At 47.8% G+C, this 24,661-nt stretch overlaps 1 protein-coding gene across 4 annotated transcripts in view; it reads right to left on the reverse strand.

Moving 5' to 3' along the window:
• The window catches only part of LOC136580909 (integrator complex subunit 6-like), a 47,536-nt gene extending 24,117 nt beyond the window's left edge, over positions 1 to 23,419 (reverse strand). For all 4 annotated transcript variants that reach the window (XR_010787028.1, XR_010787027.1, XM_066581834.1 and 1 more), the window contains exons 1-3: positions 23,120 to 23,419; positions 22,918 to 22,995; positions 972 to 1,121 (exon numbers count right to left, since the gene is read on the reverse strand). Coding sequence is in view for 2 of the 4 variants with exons in the window: in XM_066581834.1 (XP_066437931.1) it covers positions 972 to 1,121; positions 22,918 to 22,995; positions 23,120 to 23,230 (339 nt within the window). In the remaining 2 variants the exon portion in view is untranslated. The remainder of the gene's footprint in view (positions 1 to 971; positions 1,122 to 22,917; positions 22,996 to 23,119) is intronic.
• Between the last annotated feature and the right edge of the window lie 1,242 nt (positions 23,420 to 24,661).

Genomic DNA, 24,661 nt, shown 5'->3' on the forward strand with positions numbered 1-24,661 from the left:
TGATAAGGAATACATGCCAATGGGAAAACCCCTTTAAATCAGCAAACGTTACTGGGTTTTCCGGTAACATTAGCTGATTGATAGTGGTCCAAATGTTGGGACCTCCACCAATCGCCAGAATAGGGGTCCCCATATATCCAAGAGAATGGCAGAACAAATAGAGCAGCAACGAGCATGTGCGTGCTCTCCCATTGACTTGTATAGGAGAGGGTGTGCACAGAACTCTGAACATAGTCGGATTTTTATGCCACGCTGATTTGACTGAGCGACAGCGCTGGGTCGTGGGAGAGTATAAAAAAATATTTAGTTCATGGTGCTGTGGGGACGTGACAGGTTCCTTATAAGGTTACCAAATACCCCTTTAAGGTAAATTGCTAAGATAGGCAACTTTCTAAATCAGTGGAAGCCTATTCTATGGGAACCCTGCCAAACTAATGTAAAGTTGTGGCCCCTGCAGTTTTTCCTGTATACAGAAATTCGCAGCATGTATCCAGTAGCATTACTACTAGGAGAAAAAGTAAACTGAGGTCAGGTGTGGGTGCCAGCGATCAGGTCAGGTGTGGGTGCCAGCGATCAGGTCAGGTGTGGGTGCCAGCGATCAGGCTGCACAAAACAAAGTGTTCATAGAGATACCCCATCCCTCACCAGGATGGGAACATTCCTTTAATATGCCGAGTCGTCAAGCCAGGGCTACACCTAGACTTCCTATAGAGTAATCAAAAACCATAACAAGTGATTAGTCTATGAAGAGAAAAAGTAGGTACTATTCTGTAAGGTCGCTGGGAAATTCCAGCATGTGGCAATTAAAACACACAAATTGAAATTGCTCGCGACTGCCTTAACTGAAGAGAAATCATCTTCACGGCACTCAGTACATTGCTATGGACAGCGAGATTAAAGTGATTCTTGTATTGAGAGGAGAGTCTTGGTGAAACCTTAGATATAAAACCTAAGACGCTCCTGATACGCACCTGTCCGTAGTTATCGATCCCAGACACCAGCCGATTCAGATTGAGTAAATCAAAAGAAGATCTTAGTGCCTGGCCCAAGGTGGTGAGTCCGGAGGCTTGCAGGTTCTTCAGCTCGCTCATGAACGTTGCATGATTTTCCTTCCATCCGGCCTGTAGAAAAAAAAAAAAAAGTTGTAATATTTGCAGAAATTCACAAGACGTTACAGTAAAAGCCAAGAGAAACATGATAATGAATGAGGGTGTTTATTTAATTAGGCAGCCTTAAGTGACAATATGTGTCTATAATCGCATTGTCACTTGTCATCTGTATTCTACAGTCTTTGTGGAGGATAAGATATTGTTTGAGAACGACTACCGAGTCATCATCCAGCTTTTATTCATCCCGAATGGACTATTAGCCCTTTCCAACCCACTGTCTGCCGTCTGAAGACATTTTGATTGAAGGCTGCACAGCTCCAATGTTGGAAGACATCCGGCAGGGTATTCTTACTGTAGATTACTGGCCGCTCTGTTGTCAGGGGCCTCTCCAGCATGTCCCATACCGCAGTACTGGCTCTAGCCAGCAGATGGTGCCATTGTATAATGGCAGAAAGAGAAAGCCCCCTAGGAACCCCTGAATCCAAAATTGGATTGCAAAGGGTTAATCTGCACTGTTGCACCCTACACCGTGTCACCGACGACTACAATTCTAGCTTTACAACCCATGAGCCAAGAAGCTTAGGATGAACACATGCAGGCCGCATGTAAGCCACCGTCCACATGGTGTAATTTCAACTCAGCTTACGCGCCATTTCAGAAATCTGAACCGCATGAGCTACGAGCACGGATTTCCATAGCATTCAATGGAATACTAAAATGGCGCAGAACCCATGCTGAAATTATGCTGGAACTCCTCCACGAGCGGATCAGTAAATCCGTGTTGGAAGGTGGAGAGGTGGGGGGTGGTACAGGCCTTCAGTCCTGTCTATCGTTAAGTACCTCATTACAGCGAGACGACCATACAAAAGTATACAGTGCAACAGAAAACGGGGTCTGGGTAATGCGGTGGGCTTCCCCAAGAGGTTTCGCTGTACTTCCACCCATTCTTTATGCTGGGCTCACATTATGGATTACACGGTGTATTTTGCCTAATTCGCATCCCCAAATATATAAAATAAGGACTCTTTGAGCGGGTCGGTACAGAAAACATAAGAGTCACGTGAACATGAGCAAAAATAGAAAAAAAAAACACGCAGCTGAAATCTTCATCTCCATTTTCTATACTTCAGGCAGATCCAGAAGTGTCACTTGTAGAGTACGAGGGGAGCAGATGTGCCGGAAGCGCCGTGTGATTTGAGCGGTTTGCCGTCTTTCACCTTCCCTTCTCTTCTTTTAAGAGCTGCGAATAATTAAGGCTGCGGCGCGGCAGATGAATACTAAGTCTGGCTGCGGCTCCTTCTTGTAAGCAAACTATCCTTGAGAATCCAGACAGTCAAAAGAACAGTCCCCGTGTGACCCAAAACCACCGCGATGGTGATGGCCCATCCAAGACGGCGTGTCCCCTCCTCTCACATGCCACCCATCCCTGGATGCGATGGAGGTCTCCATGTCCGCTCCAAGACCTCACCCTACAGAGGCAGAGAGTGCATATATACATTGCAGACAAATCCTATCACCCATGGTCGGAGGCTTCTCCAAAACCCAACATTCAGAAACGCCCTAAGACCGAGGGCCAGTTCTAGAACCAGACCCCTAATGCCCAAGGGTGCATGGCCCAAAGTATAAGGACATGGCTACAAAGACTTCCGGACCTGCTGCTACACACTGCGAAATGCATCCGAAATGCCAAGCAGTCTCCATAGACGAACTCCATCAGGAGAACCAGTTGGCACCCAGTGATTTCGGTGGATCCATCTTGGTCGTAGCCCCGGAAGCAGAGACCTCTCCTGTCCTAGACCCATGGTAACCCTCATGTCTTAGGTCTCCTTGGTGCCGGCATGCCCCTTCCATTACTAATTACTCAGCGGTATTACAATGTGGGTAAGAAATGACTACATATCATTTCCTATAGGAAACCATCGCTGTGAGCGTGACAGAAGAGGAGACGGCTTCATCCCAGGATTACTCATAAATCATTATTCAGTGCGGCTATTCACACATTCCGCTTCTCACTTGTGATTTCTTTCCTCCCACCAATTTCTGAGAATTGTAAGGACTGATGAAACGTGCGGGATGACTTCCCGGCTGAGTCTGCAGTACTAGATCCCATCACCGCACTCTCCCGGACTGACCCCCAGTGGTGGACGCGGCTCCGACAGCCCTCACCATAGACTGCCAGCAGCTCCGTTGTGTTCGTAGGTCATATGAGAGAAAAATCACCATCTAAGGGGTTTTCTGGGACTAAAATATTGATGTTTATGAATAGGATAAATCATGATTATCACATTGGAAAGGTCCTACTCCTGCTGTCCGGAGGGGCCGCGGAACTCAGGCGGAACCTGCATTCTCTTCATGACTTTTAGTATGTAAACTAGGCTGCAATTGTTATATTCACATGGCGTGTTCAATGGCCAAAACGCAGCGAGAACCTCACAGCCCAACGGGAATCAGATCGTCTAAAAGGAACCTTAAAGGGGTCGGAAAGCTTCATCGGTTATTTATACCAATGTGTGCAAAGAGGTTTTCGTGGCACATCAGGAAGTACCACATATACACATCTGTACAGGGAAATCATCCAATGCCTTTAAAGCAGGGATATACAACCTTTTTAGGTCCGAGGGCCACACTTTCCTATTGTACCACTGCCAAGGGCCACAATAAATCCCGGGACACCCACTGATCGTCCGTTTACTGGGCTGTTGTGTCAGTGAATGGAGTGGGAAGCACACAGCTCCGTACACACTACAGTGGCCCGACATAGCACTGCAGGCACAGCATCCACTGAAATGAATGGGAACTGTGCCTGCATTATCCAATTCCTGTATTAATGGAAATCAGCTCCGATCTACAGCCGATCTGAGCTGCAGTGCAAAGCATGGGGAACAGTCAGATCAGGAGCCAAGTATTATCTATGTTAAAAAAGGTTATCCAGGAACAAAAACAGGCTGTAAAAAAAAGTGAAGACAAGAAGGCAGCTTCCTCGCAGCTTTCTTGTCTTCACTTTCAGGTGCAGCGAGCTAGCGATGATGTCACCGACACCAGGACCATGTGACCACTGCAACCAACCGCAGGCTCACTGTAGCCGGTGATTAGCAGCATGTTCCACGGCTAGAATACCATGGTTCTACAGGTGGAGGTGAGGACCAGCGGGGGATGGGAGGAGCAGAGGGGTGCTGGATGAGGAGTATAGCTGCTCTTATGTTGGTACAACATGCTGACCAGCTTTTGAAATATGGCGGGAAGGGGGAGACGAGCCTGTAGTGAGGATGACAGTGGGAACCAGGACCACATTTTCCAGATCGGTGGGATTCCCACCCATGAGTCAATTTTGGGAATAACCCTTTAAGCCATTTCTGCTGTTCAGCACTGCTGTAGGGGCAGAAAACCTAAAATGATGCAGTGCTGGATTTGCACCAAAAGGTACCCACGATTTCTCATAATAGACTGTAACCGAGTCTATTTGGTTTCTAACATTTCAAAAGGGGCAAACAAAAATTGCACAGCACGCTGCACTATTTCCAGCAAACGTATGGTAATCTGTAATGGAGGCTCCAGTGTAGATGTGAGCGCACCCCGAGGTTTCCTCTGCAGCCCCCCATACAGCGACTGACCAAAGATGGGCCTAATGCGGAATAAGTTGGCGCTATACAAATAAAGATTATTATTATATTATTATTTATTATTATAATGGAGCAGGGCAAGTACAATTATCAGTCCCGCAAACCTTCCTCGTCAGCCCCGTCCTTCCCCATCCCTCCCTTCCCTTCCTCCTGATGGACCGGCGTCATCTCTCAGGTGAACCACCTACATGACGATGTAACGGTAATCGTTCCGTCCAACCGCGAGCCAACGACTGAACGAGAATCATTCACTTCTCACTCGTCGTTCAGTTTCTGCAGGCATTGATGTCCTCGTCTGCCCGTTCGCTTGGCGCTGGGTTTAAACAGCGGCCGTTCAGTTCCTCCATTGGCTTATACAGGGACTGAACCATTCTCGATTGAACGAGCCGACGATGTATCTACCCGTCTAAACAGGCGGCTCGAGTGCGAACGAGTTAGCGGCTTGTCTTAAAGGACCTTAAGGCTGCAAGCTTATTCGCCGCCAGACCTTCACGTCACGCGGAAACGAGAAGAACAGATTGGACGCTCCGGGCCAACTTATTTCTGTAAAGATTTTCAGCCGCCATAATAGTGTCCTCTACATTCAGTGTAAGGGCGGGTTTACATGTGACAGCGAGGTAACGACCGGGGTCGGAGGCTCCCAGCCATGTGGGTAGTCAGGAGCGGATCAGCCACAGTTGTAACCTCAGAAGAGAACACTGCATGCTCACTAACAGCCCAGCGCCACAGCCTTCTCCCTCTACCGGTTACTGTGCCGATGGCGGTCATAGGTTGGGCAGAGATTGTTATCATAGATTATAGTGCATGTCTTATTTATGGACAAAATGCACAACGGTGTATAAGTAAGCAGTAAAGGTTACATTTCCAGGTGGTGTGTATATAGAGTATACATATCATCCCACAGCATTGGTATTCACTGGAAAAAGGATCTGGTGGGAAAGTGTGTATATTGCACCATATGGGCGATTTACAGCCGACACCGTGCATGTGTGTCTGTATAAAGGCCCATTTACACGGAACGATGATCACAAAAAAAAAAAAGTAATTTAATTTAATTAAAAATCGATCGTTTTAGCAATAATTGTTGCGTCTAAATGTGTGCCCGTCGGGCACTGCTAGCTGATCGGTAAATTCAGTCCAACCTAAAAATCGTCATTCAGCCTTATCAGGAGTTCTCCACAGATAGTACTGATAGCATTGTTTCCCGCTGGAGAACAAAGGATCTGAGTGCAGCTATTAGCTGCATTCAAGGAAAGCCTTCATTTGCTCTTAAGTAGCTACTTAATAGTTTATGCAAAATGATCGCTCAAAGCTGTCACTCTAAGGCCTCATGTCCACGGGCAAAAGATAAATTAAAATCCGCAGCGGATTTTAACTCTTCTCCTGCCCGCAAATCCGTGCCCCATAGGGATGCATTGACCACCTGCGGGTAGATAAATACCCGCGGATGGTCAATAAAAGTGATTTTTTTTAAAATGGAGCATGAAAAAATCTGGATGCTCCATTTTCGTGCGGGTCTCCCGCGGGGACAGCTCCTGCAGGCTTCTATTGAAGCCTATGGAAGCCGTCCGGACAAAATTCGGAATTTACTCACCCGCTCCGGTTCTTCCCTTCGCCACGGCTCCATCTTCTCTCCGTCGCGGCCAGATCTTTTTTCTTCGGGACGGCACATCCGCCAGGCCGAAGAAAGATCCGGCCGCGGCGCAGAGAACATGACGCCGCGGCGAAGGGAAGATCCGGAGCGGGCGAGAGGTAAGTTTATTCTTCTTTTTAGCGCTCATGTCCGCGGGGCAGGAGGGACCCGCTACAGATTCTCCATCATCGGTTTGTGTAAATGGGCCTTAACAGAGTGACTGGATAATGCAAATGTTGGCTGAAACCTCCCTTACTAATAGTGTGCGCATACATTTATTGGGTCCAAAGTTGACTCTCTTAAAATCTCTGCCCTCCAGAGTGGGAGGTGCAGCCTGTGGGGGGCTTTGAGTGAGGACCCCCACCCTTCCTAGGATGCATACAGGCAGTGCTTGTCCTCATAAGACTGACTATTCTGGAACAGGTATTTCCGTCTCCACAGGTAGCTTCTGCCAGGGCATAATACTTCACGGCTCGGGCAGAGACACAACACTCATCCCGTACAGGTTATAACACGACTATCAGCCATGGTTTCACCGCCGTCGCTGCCGTTCGCTTCCAGGTGCACAAAAGCCATTGTAGAACAACAACCCACACACCTTTGTTCAGTACATTTCTTTGTTCTGCAACCGATATAAATCAGTTTTCGTTAGTTTACCAGTGACGTCGGTGAAAGTAGGATTCTGGTATGAAGGGGGGTGTTAACATGGGAAGTGATCCATGAGACCCCATTTATTCCGGTGGGACGCAGGCGAATCTATCATAAAGTAATTATATCCTTGGCACCGAAACATTCAGATGAGAGTTGAGCGAACGTACTCTGACGAGCTTGATGCTCGTTCAAGTATTAGCGTACTCGATGGTGCTCGCTACTCGAGCGAGCAGCACGCCGTGTTAGACCCCGCCCCAGTTTTTTGCCCCTCCCTGCTGCGACGCAGCGCACATCAATGGCAAATTTTTTGGCTGGCTGGCAGGGGGAGAAAGACAGACACAGAGACAGAGACAGACAGACAGACACAGAGACAGACAGACAGACACAGAGACAGAGACAGACAGACACACAGAGACAGAGACAGACAGACACAGAGACAGACACAGAGACAGACACAGAGACAGACACAGAGACAGACACAGAGACAGACACAGAGACAGACACAGAGACAGACACAGAGACAGACACAGAGACAGAGGGAGAAACACACGAACCAAAAAAAATAAAAAGCTCGTCACCTGGCGGATCCCATACAAAAATGCTCGAGTCTCCCATTGTAGTCAATGGGGTTCGTTACTCGAGTAGAGCTCTCGAATTTTACGAAAAGCTCGACTCGAATAACGCGCCCCCGATCATTTGGGTGCTCGCTCATCTCTAGTTCAGATTCCACTTGCTGAACCTTCTGATCACAGGGTGTTTGTAAGACAAGTTTAGAAATCTCAAGGGCTTTTCCAGAAAGCATTGTGTTCCCCTTTGAGTCCATACCTGCCGGCTGCAGCAGGAAAACCCCTCTAGCTGCAACGGGGACAACTTAGGGTGCGGCACAAGAAACATCCTGGTCATAAAGTATTCACAATATCACCATTCAAGGGGTTGTCTACTTTTGACTATCCTTCCTTGTTAACCCCTTCCATACATGCACAACAGGCGATAGTTGTCAAGCCCAATAAGTGGCTGGTGCCGGCCATCATCCACAGCCAATAATTAGCCGCAGCGGCTCGGAGAGAACTCTGATCCTGGCTGTTTGACTATGTAGATACCGCGGTCCATACTGACAGCGGGAGGGGCTCCATCTATTTCCAGAACGCCCCCCGTCACAAGATCACGGGGTGTCGGTCGGTTACCATTGCAGCCTGGGGTCTTGTGAAGGCTCCCAAGCCTGCCATGGATGTCTTCCTATTAAGCCCTGTGGCAAGGCTTAATAGAATACCTGGAAAGGTACAACATACTGCAGGACTGAAGACAAAATACGAGTAAAAGTAGAATAAAATAAACAGACCCCTTCTCAAGTCACTAAACATAAAAAGTGTCATGCGGCTTCCATAACAATCCAGTCCCTTATAATATGACATTAAACAATCCTGCGAGGTAAACGCCATCAGGAAATAAAATTATAATGCCAGAAAAGGCTTTTTTTGGATTGAATAAAGAGGAATCGGGAAGTTTCCAGCGGTACCAATAAAAACTACAGGTCACCCTGCAAACAACAAGCCTTCCCACAGCGATGGCACGATTTAGTACAAAAGAAGAAAACTATAAAAAAAATGTGGTATTCATATAAATGTAATGACCTCCTAGATAACAGGTCATTGTTAACCCACGAATGCCACAACCCCCCCCCCACACACACACACACAAATGGTGGAAATGAGATATTTCCATTCCATGCAACTTAGAAATAGTTTAGTTTTCCAACACATATGGCTCGGCCTAGAAGAAAGAAGCCCCCATGTAGCCCCGTCAGCGGGAAAATAACGTTGTTTTATTTTTTTTAAGTGGGGATGAAAAATTTACAAAGAACAAAAAAAACAAGAAAAGGGCCGCAGCAGGAAGGGTTAAACAGGAGATCCTCTAAACATGAGCCGATGACAAGGGGGACCCGCATGGCTGCTGCAGCAGCAAGCATCTGGTTCACCCACAGGCCGCTTCATGAGATTCTTGGTGGTGCAGCTATATGCATGGTATATATGATCACACGGGCTGTATACAGGTATACTCACCGTCAAGACACATGCTTATCCGGGGACGCAGCGGCACACAAAAGCTTGCAGTAAAATCACAGAATACACACTCGCCCTCCACGCTCCCTGCCGTTGCTGCCATCTTTGCGGTCCCGGCTGGACTTCGCATTAAGGAGGGGAGTGATGACGACCTAACACTATGTCCCCGGACAACCCCTTTAATGAGGTTACCTGGAAATGAGATCAGAACCCATGCAGCAAGCTGGCTGAAAACAAACAATGGCACATAAGGTTGGCCAGGGCCGGCCTCGGCTACATGCAACTCTTACAGTCACATGGCACACCGGCCACTAGATTGTAAGGAGGGGCACCAGGCAACTGTAGGCTCGGAGCAATCACCCCCACCCTTAGGTCCGCCTGGGCAGATGCTCCTCCTCCGCGCAGCAATGTCTTGTGGAGCTACATGAATCATCCTTCTCCTGTTTTCTCCCCACTAACGTTCCAAGGCGCCATTATCAGCCTATCGGCGTCCCCCAACACAACTGTTTAGCTCTGCTATTTAATGGTATGAGCTTGGTTCTGTTATTGTACCCATGTACTGAGGTTGGTTCTAGTACAGTATGCACCGAGCTCTTCTGGTATACATATGCTGTCATCTTGCTGATTTTTTTTGCACAAGCAGCATTCATCGTAGCATACCATGTTTCCTCAACCCTGTCCTATATTAATTTTTGCCCCAAAAGAGGCACTAGGTCTTATACTTATCTAGTAGGCTCGATTCATGTCCCTGAGTCACGGCATTGATTGGCCAATCCATAATTCCCGCCTCCACAACGCGATGCCTGTGATTGGTTCTCCAGCGCAGCCAATCAATGCAGCACTGGATGAACCAATCACAGGCATCGCATTGGTTCATTGAGCGCTGCACTGATTGGTTCTCGAGCGCTGATCAGCCATTCAGAGCCATTGCTTCCTGGAGGCGGGATTTATGAATCCCGTAACCAGGAAGCGATCTTCTGTGGGCGGCCAAGGACTGCATGGAAGCATGCTAGAGCTCCGGGGAGCAGCGAGAGAAAACATGGACAGAGCCTGCTAGGTAATGTATTGCTTTTTTTTTTTAATGTAATACAGCTATGGCTTTTTTTTAAGTCTTCCCGAAAAATCAAGGTAGAGCTTATTTTTGAGGTAGGTCTTACTTTCAGGGAAACGGGGTAGTATTTCAGGCTGAAAAGACACACAGGTCCATTCAGTTTAGCCCATTACCCCCCAATGTTGATCGAGAGAAAGGCAAAAAAAACCCCAATGAGGTAGAAGCCAATTTTCCCTATTTAAGGGGGAAAAAAATCTTTCCCGACTCCAATCTGGCAATCAGAACAATTCCCAGATCACCGACCCTTTAAATGTAGGCAGACTGCCTATTGGTGCAATATATTTTCTTATGACGGGGCGTCTAACACAAGGCCAGCACGGGGGTTGACTGTCTAGACTTGCAGAGATCCTGAATACCCTATGAAATTTGCATTTCTGTTCAAAAATGACACAACCGCTCAGTGCCACCATGCTGGATGCACCGTAAGCAGTGACATCCTATGCAATAACCAGGAGCTCGGGCTAAAAACTGCCCTGGAGTCGTGTACAGAATGGAATTATGGGTAGGCAAAAATTCACGTGGAATCAAAAAAGCATTTCTTTTGCATAAATCACGTTTTTGGTGGTTTATTTTCTTTAACTTTTCCGTGCCGCATATATTTGGATCACAGATGCCCTTCATCAGGCCATAACAAATGAACTGAGAGACGCGCACTACATGCAGACATTGTACACGGGATGATACATCAGTAAGGCCTGTGTCACATGACCGTATGTGTATTTGTGCCCCCTTCTGCTTTCTCTACTGTACCTTTTTTACGCACACACGCGCTCGCAGTCCCGTCCACTGACCCGGCTCATTAGCCCAATTAGTTCCCTCGTTTATTTCCTTGCACAATACAATACAGCACGCCACGTATTTTTTTGTGGAATACAATTGCACATGCAAAATTTGAACAAACCCATTGAAATCAAATAGTTCTACTTTCTGCATATTGTGTGCGCATATTCGTTCATGTCACACCGGCCTAAGACCAGCAGGGGCAGTATAACCTAGGCTTGTATATAGATGGAAGGTAAGAATATGTTCACGTGGCAGATTGTTGATGTGGAATCCGCGCCAATTCTGCATCCCTTCACTTTAAATGACAATTTGCGCTGTAGTCTACATAGCGCTGATTTTTTATTTTTTTTTACACTGGAATTCAAATGTGTGCGGAGAAAAGAGTAAAATGAATTTGCGGCGCGGTTTGTGAATCTGTCTGCTGGAAATGGCTATATGCACGTGTGGCTCCGTGGCCAGATAGCTGCAGATTTCCTCCGCGGTTTTGAGAGGCAGAATCCGCACAATGAAATTCACATCCGATTTTGGCGCATAAACACACCCATAAAGCTCATGACGTATGTCGCTTTCACACGGTGGAGAAAATCACCCAAAATTTGTGTGTTGCGAGACGCACAAATATGAACCCCATTCTTTTGATTTTTATCTTTTCGTGTTCCTCGGCTTGAACTTCCATTTTTTTCTCTGCTCTTAAGACTTTTCGGTATTACGAGGTTTCGATCCGTCACGCTGTGGTCTTACCCATCGAAGTGTTTTCCCCACAGGTGTATTATGTGTCTGTTATTGTATGCCAGGAATTAGGACTGTAATACCAAGCCAGGCCACTGGAGTGGGAACAGAGCTGCCTGCTTCTGGCAGAATTCTCAACTGTAGCCAAATGCAGCAGCCTGAGAACAGCTAATCAGCGGGGATCCCGAGCAGCGGACCCCCTCCAATTTGGTACTGATGACCTACACTGAGATTAGGCCATCAATTGTTTACAACTGAACAACCCCATAAGGTTCTGTTTACACTATAGACAGAATGCAGTCCTGGATCCCAATGACCTATAACCCCCCACAATAAAAAAAAAAAAGTATATTATATTTCCCTCCATATAAATACAGCAATTAGACCGCTACAGCTTGAAGGGCAAACAGGCAATCCTTCTTCCCAGTGAAGGGGCGAGCAACCAACATTTCAAGACTGAACGCATTAGTAAACAACGATTTGCTTTACCAGCTAGATATTAATTGCCCAGAAAGGAACGGTAATTAACATTCTTTTTGAAAAATGCCAAAAACGTAATAAAAGCCGATACGGCTTTGTGAAATGGCGCACTGCGTCCGGAGATCCAGTCGCTGCAACATCCAATTAGTGTCAATGGTGTCAAGGAGGAGGAAAATAAAAAGCCTACTGACATTTACAAAGATGGCCACTTGTGCGGAGATGATCATCTGCTATTACCACGTGGACGAAAACCGCAAAGAAATCCCCAAAAGCTTCTCAGCCTTGTGAAATAAACGTCACAGACGTATTGTAAAAACCGTTGTTGGACACACCCGGCCGACTAACGCTGGCCACACATTGCGGTGTCAGATGGACACTTGTGCTGGGAAGGTTGTCGCTTTGGCGTGATATACCATATATTAAAGTGAGAAATCACTAATCTCTGCTGTGATCTGCGGTCAGGTCCAAACGTCTACAGACGGCGCGCAGCTCTGGCATGAATGACGATTCGAGTAAAGGAACACACGATGACCAAAGAGCTACGGCAGATCAACTTTCACAGATATCTTCCTTCAATCGGCATCTGACACATTCGTTTACACCATGAGAAAGTCACCGAGGTCAGTCGAAAATGGAATTGGACACTTCGGCCATATAAAATCTACTGTATGTTGCCCCTAAACAGGCTGCTATGGGAATAAATCATATTCCAGATTTCACTGGTTTGCTTCATGCATGAATGTATGTATTTGAACTCACGGATGTTGTCTGTCAGCCCACATACCCTTCTGGTTTATTGAAAGGAAGTACAATACAGATATACTGAATATGACGCACCAATTACATGCATGCCCCTCCCAACATCATAACAACTCATGATTGGCCTAGTATGTAACAACGGTGATGATTAACATGTTTACGCCCCAGGTGTATGTTGCTATGATAACATGTAATTCCTATTTACCCAAGTAGCATAGACTTTATTAATATTTTAATCTGGACCAAGGAATCCAAGGGAGGAGATAAGGAGCAGCTCCCCCCCTCTTATGTGCGGTGGGCATCGCAGGTCTTTCTCATAAGAAACACATCTCAGGACCTTGTTAAGTCCTAGGAACTGTCTGTAGGAGTGTTGGAGATAACACACAAGAATGGAAAACACACAGTATACAGTATTGAACCAGTTAACTATTTCACTGCTAGCTATTTTCTATGAATATATATATTATGTTTGCGTAGGCTGATTTAAGAAACCCATTTATATTATTATTATTACTACTACAACAAGGCGCTTCCCAACGCAGCAAGGAACACTATATTTTCTCCTTAGGGAGAGCACCTAGGTGGTGAGTGAGACTTATAAGGCCATTCATGCTCCTCTGGGTAATATGCAAATAAGGGAGATGGCACTGCAGAGATTTTGTTCCATCTCCCTTATTTGCATATTACCCAGAGCAGCATGAATGGCCTTATAAGTCTCCTCACTCACCTTCTAGGTGCTCTCCCTAAGGAGAAAATATAGCGTTCCTGACCCACATCATAGGCCTCTCGCTAGCCAAGCCAGAAAACTATTGCGCACTGATGAGGGTCAAACACCCCAAAACAGCCGTCTATGAATGGATTCTGCCTTGGCTTTCAATTCCCAATCATTGTTACAAGGCTTGTTTAAAGAGTCTAACATTGACTTGCAGGAATGCCGCCTTCCAATAGGTGGCGCTGCAGATGTATTGTTCCAGCTCCCTTTTTTTACTTTTTTGCAGCAAGTGACGGTTCGGACAGGAATACGTGCCGCACTCCTGCCATCACGGCTCCCATCGGGGTGGTGATGCAAGTAGTACAGCACATGGCTGTGGAAGCCACTGATTGGCTGTTTATAAACACAGACTGGGTGGATTGCTGGAGTTTGAGAACTGGGCCGCTAGGTAAAATGAGAAGAAAGGACGCCTCTCTGTGGTTTTTACAAATGGCTGCTTGTGTGTGTTTTGTGTGGGATAGCCCCTTTAAGTCCGGATCCCACTTGGTGGAGGACTGCACCACTACTACACTGAGAAGCTGCGGATAGATGAGACTATAAGAAAGACGCATGAAACCGGTTAGTAAAGACAAAAACTCTAAAAGTTGTTCTGGTCACAGAAGTAACATGGCCGCTGCTTGAAGAAATAAAGGAAAATGTGGAGTGTGAACGGCAATGAGCGGAATGACCATTTCCAGTACATACTGCATACACTGAAAACCGTAATCAGGGCATTTAAATGCCACTGTCACAATTGATGATGGGTGTCTGCTGTAAGAAACAGCCGGCACCCCCATTGTATGGAGCGGGATCGACCCACGATTCCCCTCCATAAACCCCCCGAACACACAGGATGCAGAAGTAGGTTAAGAGTAACTCCAGGGAAACTTTTTGTTTTATCATGCAAATGACAGAAGGCGCCTACTAGGGCGGATAATATACTTACTGATCGCTTCATTGATGAGATAGCGTCTTCAGTCCCCCCGTTGTCCCCCCTGACCTGCGCTGTGATGGATCCTACAACAGGCTGGAAGTCCCTTTAGCCATTTCTATGAGCGTTGCAATGTGAATCTCATAGGAATGAATAGCGAAAAGCCTTCCGATGCACAGAGCCGTCACTGTAGGGTCCCGCTGGTCATATCATGGTTATGTGGGACAGCGGTGGGCTGCAGTACAGCAGGTCTCATCAATAAAGCCATCGGCAAGTATATCGTCCGCTCTAGTAGCCACTTTTTAATTGAACATAACTGGTGTTCCCCTACAACGACCCGGTCTGTTGGAAACAATTAAAATCCACTGAAAGAAGACGGCCCTCGAACATAAAACACTACATGTAATGTTTAATGAAATACGGCTTACGTTAGGAACGATGACCGTACAGCTGACATGTCTCCGGCTCTCCCACTATCTGCCATAACTTCCCAGCGAGCTCTTCATAAGGCTGTTCTGTAATGTGACGGCCTGAGAAGACCACTGCTGGATTTACTACTAGTCAATAAAGTAGCCAGAACTGCTAAAGAAGATGCCAAACTATGAAGGTTCAAAAGACTCAAAGGGCTCAAAGGGGTATTCCCAAAACTGACTTCTCAATCCATATACCTATAGATGATAAAAGTATGAATGGTGGGGCCACCACCGAGACCCCCACTCATCAAAAGCTCCTGTGACCCCCTGTCCTCCACACCCCGTAATGACGTGGAGTTTGAATGGAGCAGCGGCTGAGCAGAATGATATGCAAATCCCCATTAAAATCTATTGGGGAAGCGCAACATTTAGTGTCATTTTTGCAGCCACAGTTCTGTAGCAGTTTTTGCTGTGGAAGGTGTGCGGCGGTTCTATCTTATGGCCGCACCTTTAGCGCAAACTCAATGGAAACACGCATCATAAATCTGCACGATAAACTATGTGTTTGCATTGCAGCCGCCCCAGATCCGCATGTCGATTAACACCTGACAATAGGACGAATCTGCAAGTGGGAAACCCGACGCGTTCTGTGTGAAGTAGCGACACGCTGGGTTTTCAGCAACAAGGACTTAAAATCCTCCTGCAGATTCCAGTTCGAAAGAAGGAGACTCCATTTAACATACTGTGTGAACACGGCCGTCGTATTGTACATAGGCTATCAAGGCTTTACTGCAGGCGTCAGGTCTACGGGGAAGGGGGGGCAGGTCTTCAAGTCATGACCTGTTGGGAAAATAAGAGGTTTGGAGTTGAGAAAACACTGACCTAACGGGGCAGACGGTCAGATCCACTGTTCTGTTATACCGGAGATATTGTGCCAGATATACATTGGGCCGCATACGCCATGTGAGCGAGCCTTTATGGCAGGCGGATCTTGTACAAGACTGGATGGAGCTGCGGCTTGTCAGATATGTTGCAAAGTTAGAAGAAACTGCAACATTTGTCACCAAGTTTATTACTGATACAGTAACAGCAAAGAGGAAGATTTATCCAAACTAGTGCAAGGGAGGCAGATACCCGATACCCCAGCGCATTATTCTGTAAGCCATTATCTCACTGGTTGCCTCCATTGCACGGGTTTAATGAAATACATTTCCCCAGCTGTCTGACTTGGGCCTTGTAGTCCCCCCGGGCTATACTATTTATTACCCAGGAGTGCTCCCATAACCATATGTAGCAAGTGGCTGAACAGGCCGCTTTAAGGCTTGGTCACCCCTTATCTTACTTACCTGAACCCCGAGGTAAGAAGAAAAAATAAACCCCATGTGCATACACCCTTCAGATGAGCGGGGGCCATTTACATCCAATTTTCAGATCACATTTTAGGTCCCAAAAATTGTGCAGAAAAAAAAAAAAAAAAGCTTGTGTACCCAAAGTCTGAAAACTAACCGCTGAGTGTCAAATGGACTCGAGGAGGAGTTTAAAGAGATCTTCTATGAAAATACTACCGATGACCTATCTTCAAGACCATTAATAGTTAATCACCCTAGGTACGGCGCTCAGGATGCTGGGCGATCAGCTGATTGGTCTCCCACTGTCAGTTCCGCAATACAGAGGGGTCAGAGCTGCCGCTTCCACCCCAGTGTAGTGGCCGGAGCTTGTAACTGCAGGCGCAGCTGGTATTTGTTGAGAGCTGCGCCCGCAGTTAGATGTGTCGCCGCTTCACCCGGGTCGGAGCATTATTTTCTATTGCAGAACTGACAGCGGAAGACCGATCGGCGAAGGTCTCAGGCAGCGGACCCCTTCAGATCAACTATGGATGACTTGGCATGAGGAGAGATCATCAATACTTTTCCTGGAAAACCTATTTAACCCCTTAAGGACTTGGCCCGTTTTGGTCTTAAGGACAATAATTTTTAGGGGATTTTGATTTCCGCTTATGAAGAGACATAACTTTTATTTTTCCGGTAGCGCGGCTGTATAAGGGCTTGTTTTTTGCGTCACGTAGTTTTTATTGGTACCATTTTTGGGTGCTTATAATGTATTGTAGAACGTTTAGTTTTTGAGAGCAGAGAGAGAGAACACAGGAAATCTGCCATTGTTGGTTTGTTTTACAGCATCAATCATGCAGCATAAACTGACGATACATTTTTTTCTGCGGGTCGGTACGATTACAACGATACCGAAAACATAATTTTGTTTAGCTTTTTCCACTTTTGCACAATAAATTGCCTTCCTTTTTTAGAAATAATTACTTTTGCATCGTTGCATAACTTTTTTTATTTTTCCATGGACGGAGCTCTGAGGGTTTATTGCGTCACGACATTTAATTTTTATTTGTAGCATTTTGGGGTACATCTTTTTATTGCGCTTTTTTGGAGGTAAATGAATAAAATAAGCATTTTGCCACAGTTTTTTTTTTTACGATTTTTGCTGCGCAGGATAATTATTGTGCTCAAATTATAGTACAGGTCATTACGGACGCGATATGGAGTTTTTCTTAAATGTTAAATTTTTTTATACAAATAGGGTAAAATGAGCAAATATATTTATATATTTTTTACACTATTTCTCTAGATTTGTTTTTGTACACAATTTATGTTCCTGTAGGGGACTTGTACCATAACACCGATGATCGCTATGGTAAGGCATTGCAGGACCTATGTCCTGCAATGCTTTATTGTTGGTTATAGCGATCATGGGCATTTGCAAGGCAGGACGCCTGTAGCTGGCATCCTGTTGCCATGACAACCTGTCAGCCCTCCGCGATTACATCGCGGGGGTCCGATGACGTCACAAAGGGAGCCCGCTACCTCTGTGAACCCTTTGAACGCCGCGATCTACATAGATTGTGGCATGTAAGGGGTTTACAGTGGGGGACGCTGTCCCAATGCACCTCCAATGTTGCAGCGGGAGGCCGGCTATCAGTAATAGCCGACTCCCGCGGGATCTCTTCAGATCCCACGAGATCCACATGACGTAAGGATACGTCATGCTGCCTTAAGTACCAGCCTGCCATGACGTACCCTTAAAGAGAACCCATCAGATCCCCTAAGCTGCCCGATTAGTGGCAGGCACACAGATTGTGGCGGTCTGTCACTTATACACTTCACTCTCAAACTTTGTAGGGTTGGACTGGAGATGACTAAAAATCTGTGAAGTAGATTTATATATGCACCCCCTCCAGATGCTGACTGGCAGGTCTCTTCGTGTAAGGGGCTGCCAATCAGCATCTGGCAAGAGGAGGGGCAGGCTGGGGTGCATATGTGAGTATACTTAGCTGCCACCTTTCTGCAAAAACAGTTGTTTGCTGGGGGTCTTGGGAGCGGAACGCAGGGCGATAAGCTAATTGCCCCAGGGTCTGCATTCTGAAGGGGGTGCTTTCTGATTGGACAACCCATTAAACATTAAGGTGCCCGTACACAGAATACAGTTGGTTCATCAAAAAGATAGTTCATTTGACAGTTGACTGATGTCAGTCTGGGGGAAAAAAGAAAAAGAAAAAGTAATCCACATTTGAAAATGTTCATCTGACAGACGGAAGACACAACCTATACAAGCCAGATCTGCATCATGTGCCATCCAGCCAATCGGCATGTCACTGATCAACTCCCTGAAGTGTCTAGTAGCGCCTCCGCACAGCACATTCTGGTACTACACATCCTGCATGGCTTCCTCCATGTGTTGGAATGATCCGCCCCTTTGGCTCCATGTGGTGTTCTGTACATAAAGGAGCTCCGGTCCTTCTACATTGGAAGTGATTTACAACTTCCAGCGCTTCTCTCGGACTTGGAAATATAAAGGCTTCCTTTCCCACTTGTGTAAAAAAAAAAAAAAAAAAAAAAACACACAACACTTTTTTAAACCCACATATTTGTCATCGTTGTATCCATAATGACCGGCACAACTCAGTAAACATTCACCGTGCATGGCGAAGAAAAACCATTGAAAAAGCACAACTACAAAATGGAGGCAAAAAGGCTTATTTTGTTGACTTTGCCTTCCAAAAAAAAACTGTAGATACCCCAAAATGGTACCCGTAAAAACTAAAGCTGTCCGTGGAGAAATAAAAAAGTTCTTGGACTTTCAATGCTACGAATAAAAGATTAAAAAAAAAAATTCTTAAAAAAAAAGTTTTGACTGCAAAAGTGATACAAAAAAAAAGTGTAAATTCTATTATCGCGATCGTACCCGACCGCACAAAAAAAAATGTAGCTGCATGATTAACACGATGTAAAAAAAAATGGCTGGACTGATGCGTATTTTCCCCTTATCCGCCCCCCAAAAAATTTAGACAAGTTTTGCAATACTTTATTATATATCCAAAAATTGTATGAGAAAAACCAGTTTGCCACGCAACGAACCCTCGGACGCCCGCGTCAGCAGAAAAATAGGAAGTTGTGGCTTTGGATAAGTGGAGATGAAAATCCACCAGAAGTCACTGTATTCCTGTCGCCAAAACAGGCCGCATCCTTCAGGGGTTAATCTTCATTCTGTATTACTGTTGGTTGGTATTTTGGGGCTTCGGACCCAGCAGAGGACTATTAAATTGACACACTGCGGATTTGAACTCCACACTGCATGTCTATTTCCGCACGGGTTTTGTACGGATTACTTCCGCAGCTTATGGACGAGATTTTCCAAACCCCGCCCACTTTACTGCTACTGTAAATTTCACGGAATGTCTGTGCGGAGGGTCCATACAGAAACTCTGCCCTATGTGACCCGCACCTAATGATTGCTGAGGCTGTGACCCCACTACCAGCAGTGGCTACCATGTGAAGCCTGTAAGCTATCCCACCAGATTTAACAATAGCGCAGTCTGCGGTGCTAGTCTTCCCACCAACACAATGGCCGCCATGATGGACCCGGTCAGATCCAGTTATCGGTCAACGAGGTCAGCCAGTGATGACTCCAGCACTACATCATGGCTCACATTAATAACAGAAGACCCGACTGCAGCAAGTAAATGTTGGGCGGGTCTCACACAACTGGATTTCTATTGCGGAATCCGCGGCCGTACGGAGGATCCGCAGTGAGCAGCGTGCAGACAGGTGAGGACTTTCACTTCTTCCTTCATAATCGCAAAAACTAATTGTGATTTCCACGAGCAGAGAAAAAAAAAATCACAGCATCCTCTGTTTTGCTTCGGACTCCATGCGGACGGCCTCCATTGAAATCAATGGGGGCCGCCTGACCCGCAGCCCATCCGCAGGTAACATCGCAGATGGGCAGCCTGACCCGCAGCCCATCCGCAGGTAACATCGCAGATGGGCAGCCTGACCCGCAGCCCATCCGCAGTTAACATCGCAGATGGGCAGCCTGACCCGCAGCCCATCCGCAGTTAACATCGCAGATGGGCAGCCTGACCCGCAGCCCATCCGCAGTTAACATCGCAGATGGGCAGCCTGACCCGCAGCCCATCCGCAGGTAACATCGCAGATGGGCAGCCTGACCCGCAGCCCATCCGCAGGTAACATCGCAGATGGGCAGCCTGACCCGCAGCCCATCCGCAGGTAACATCGCAGATGGGCAGCCTGACCCGCAGCCCATCCGCAGGTAACATCGCAGATGGGCAGCCTGACCCGCAGCCCATCCGCAGTTAACATCGCAGATGGGCAGCCTGACCCGCAGCCCATCCGCAGTTAACATCGCAGATGGGCAGCCTGACCCGCAGCCCATCCGCAGGTAACATCGCAGATGGGCCGTCTGACCCGCAGCCCATCCGCAGGTAACATCGCAGATGGGCAGCCTGACCCGCAGCCCATCCGCAGTTAACATCGCAGATGGGCCGTCTGACCCGCAGCCCATCCGCAGTTAACATCGCAGATGGGCCGTCTGACCCGCAGCCCATCCGCAGGTAACATCGCAGATGGGCCGTTTGACCCGCAGCCCATCCGCAGGTAACATTGCAGATGGGCCGTCTGACCCGCAGCCTTCACCCGGCGACAGTGTGGGAAATACTATTTAATATTTTTTTAATCAGTACTGCCCATTACCAACAGCGACCGTCCAGGAAAAGAAGGTACACGGGGGTTTGCCGGCCGGGGTGAGACGGAGTCTGCTGCAGGCTCCCATATGTGAAATTCGGCTCATTCCTTTGCAGCCGGATCCATGACACCGTGACACAACCCAGCTTAAGGGGGTTTTCTGGGATGAGGATATTGATGATCTATCCTCAGGATACCGGAAAAAGGGGGTTTGGGGGCGTGGCTTAAGTGTGTTTTTGTGGGTGACATGCCCTCTCCACATTTAGTCATCAGCTCTCGTTTTACTTCTCTATCTCAGCCCAGATCGCCATGACATCTCTGCACACTCTCCTCCTCCTGCTACCCACAAAGCCTTCCCATAGTACTAGTGCCCCCATAAAAGTGATATTACCCCCTCTGCGGCACAACAAACAAGGCCCCCTTTTGTAGCTCTACAAAAGTCATTAACATAGACCTATAGTGCCCCCCACCTCCGTTCCCCTATCCTGCTGCTGTTAGCAGTGCTATTCTATTTGCAGCATCATCAGACTCCTCCCACAGCCGCCTGCTTTACTGCAGAGGGACGAGTTGGGTTATATACAGCGACTACAATATCAGGCAGCAGCTCTGAATGACAGGAAGTATGTCCGACTGCTGACGGGGACTGGGGGGGGGGGGGGGGGGGGGTGACAAGATGGGGAGGGGGTGCCAAGATGGGGAGGCGGTGTATGATGGGGAGGGGGTGCCACTCGGCCTTAGAACTCACTTTTCCCTGCCAATTAGCATTGTTGATTAAAAAGGAAAAAATTCCAGATCCAGCACCGGCCTTCAGAAGCAATTACTATCTGGGGGGGGGGGGGGCATCCTGAATCAGTGGTGGTCCAGGATGTCCGTCGCCCATCAACCTGATAGTGATGACCTATCCTCCTTGCTGGTGCATCCCATCCTGCAGTACCGGCTGTAGCCAGCAGAGAAGGGCGGAAGGAGAAAGCCCCCTAGGAAACCTTGAACCCAAAATTGCACTGGAAAGTGTAAAGGAGTCTCCGGCTTCAGTTTTTACACAGTTTCGGGCCCCCATGGCCAAAACGATATAGAAGCAATGTACCAACGTGGCACACGGCCGCCACACATCTGTCATCACCAGGTCTTCTGGCCTGGCGACACCCCAGATGTCACTGATGTCGCCCCCTGTTGGGCCTCCTAGTGGCCATAAGGCTAAAAACCACAGGATCAGCAGAAAACGTGACGCAGCGCAGCAGGAGGCGTTTATCCATATACGATCCATCCCGCAGGAATGTATGTAATTCTCAGAAACCCCCTCCATAAATTTACAAGTTACAGATTCCCCTCACAAACCCTCATGCCTTTCACGCTGTCAGACTGATTAGATCCTCTCCCTCTGCCGCTCCCCTCCCTTCCTGCCCTCCCCGGAGCTCGGAGGCCACAGCGCATCAGCCCTCCGCACACGCCGCTCTCCTATATATACCTCATCCAGCCAATCACCGCTCAGCGCAGAGAACAGGAAGAGGCGTGCCCGGCTGTCCCCCCCTCAACCAATCAGCGCTCAGGCAGCAGCGCCGTCAGCCGGCCCCTCCCCTCCAGCACTCTCCTCCCCCCCTCCATCTCAAGCGCCTCAGACCCATACAAAAGCAAGATGTCCGCCATCTTCAGTGGCTGCGACCCGGCTACTCCCGCCGAAACCCCCCCTCCCTCCTCACCCCCGCCCGCCAGGGCGCCCCCAGCTCCGGCGCGGGCACCTACATCGGGTCGGAGCCCCTGACGAAGCGGCCGTTGTAGGACGGTGTCCCCTGTAACCCCCGCCACGGCAGCGGGGAGGGGGAGCAGCCGTAGATGCGTTTACCTTGATGCAGTATGGAGGCTCGTCATATGTAACCAGCATGTACCTGTCGCCCCTACTAGCCGGATCCCGGGCGCGCAGCTGCGGGGACACAAACACAACAAGGGGGAGTCAATAGCACAGAACAGTCAACAAGCCCCATCTTGTACCCCGTTACACCCAGTAGCGCCCCCTCCGCCCCGCGGAGAAGACGTAGTGCCGTTACCTTCATAAATATCTCAACCGCGCCTTTGGCAATATCCAAATAGGTGGTCCCCAAATAGGTCCGCTGGTTCATAGAGGCGGACGTGTCTATGAGGAACAGTAAAATAGGCATTTTTAGCGCATGCCAGGCGGTCACCCCACCGAAGCGCCAGCCTAACGCTGCCGTTTATTGCCCCCTGGGTCGCTGCTCATCTATAGCTGGCTGTCTATACGGCGTTATTATGGGGGTGAGGGGTATTGCCCCCTCTCTGTGTGGTGTTGTGGGTCCCCGGCCGCAGGACGGCCCTCCGCCCCGTGTACTGCTCACTTGAGCTCTGAGTCTCTTCACCGTGTTCACTGATAGATAACTTCTCTTCCTAACCCTCAGCGGCGTACCATGTGACTGGCCGCCGCCTCATTGGCTCGCCGCCGTTTACATATTCATGAGTACTTCTTTCTAAAACCATACCAGGACGTCACGTGGTCCACAGGCGTTCCATTGGCCGGCGCGTCAGTTTTGCATAGATGAATATTCATAAGGTGGGCGCGGGCTTTTTTTTTTTTTTTTTCCTCAGCCGCTTTGGTTTGTGGGAGTTGTAGTTTGACGGGGCTTTTTGTCGGTGTCCATTTTTGGGGCTGTGTTTAGCGCTGTGGGCATGATGTGGCGCTGTGTGTGGGGGCAGGAATGCTCATTCAGTGGTTTAATCATGGCATTCCTGTAAAGGCTGGGGGGAAGCAGTCATTTCATGGTTGTCTCCTCATAAAGGGCGAGGAGCTAGTGAGGCATGTGGTAGGGCCTTGCCCAGCTGCGGGCATGTGCTGATGGCTGCCACTGGCATGTGGGCACACAGCTGGTGGCAGATAGGGGGTTAGGGCCCAATCACACAGGCGTATTTTACTGACTGACGCATTAAAGTAAATCTGTATTCAGACGTGCGCTGTTTATGCGAACCAATGTTGTGTGTTAATAAAACAATAAAGTTGTGTCGCGTCCCGTTTTGGTTCTTTTTCACAGAATAAAATTGCCCGTCAAAAGTCTATGGAAGGCTAAAAAGCGCAACGAACACGGATGTTACGCAGGTTGCCAGGAGACAGTGCGAAAAAAGTGACATCAGTTAGGCTGTGCTCACACGATCGTATTTGAATTGCGATTTAATAATAATAATAATAATAATAATCTTTATTTGTTACCTGCGCATATATCACGCGGGACATTGCGGCAATTCGGATACATTGATTTTCGCTGTTACACTCACACTAGCGTTTTTTTCATTGCGTATATTACCAGATTTTTAAAAAACCGCAGCATGCTCTAATCTACCGCATATTACACGAGATGGAGCGCTGTTGTTCTCTGTGGGTGCGTACTTAACGCTGTACATACGAATTACATTGCAGCGTTTTCTTAAGCGACAGAGCGGGAAATTAAAAGAAAAAATAAAGTGACTCACACCGCGGTAAAACGCTGCGTTTTACCACACGCTCACATGAGCCCGGCCGTAGGCCCCCTGACCACGGGCGAGACGGAATATCGCTAGCAATGTTCCGCCGCGTGGGGGAAGCG

This window comes from Eleutherodactylus coqui, chromosome 10 (assembly GCF_035609145.1).
Source record: "Eleutherodactylus coqui strain aEleCoq1 chromosome 10, aEleCoq1.hap1, whole genome shotgun sequence".
In the NCBI taxonomy this organism is placed as follows: domain Eukaryota; kingdom Metazoa; phylum Chordata; class Amphibia; order Anura; family Eleutherodactylidae; genus Eleutherodactylus; species Eleutherodactylus coqui.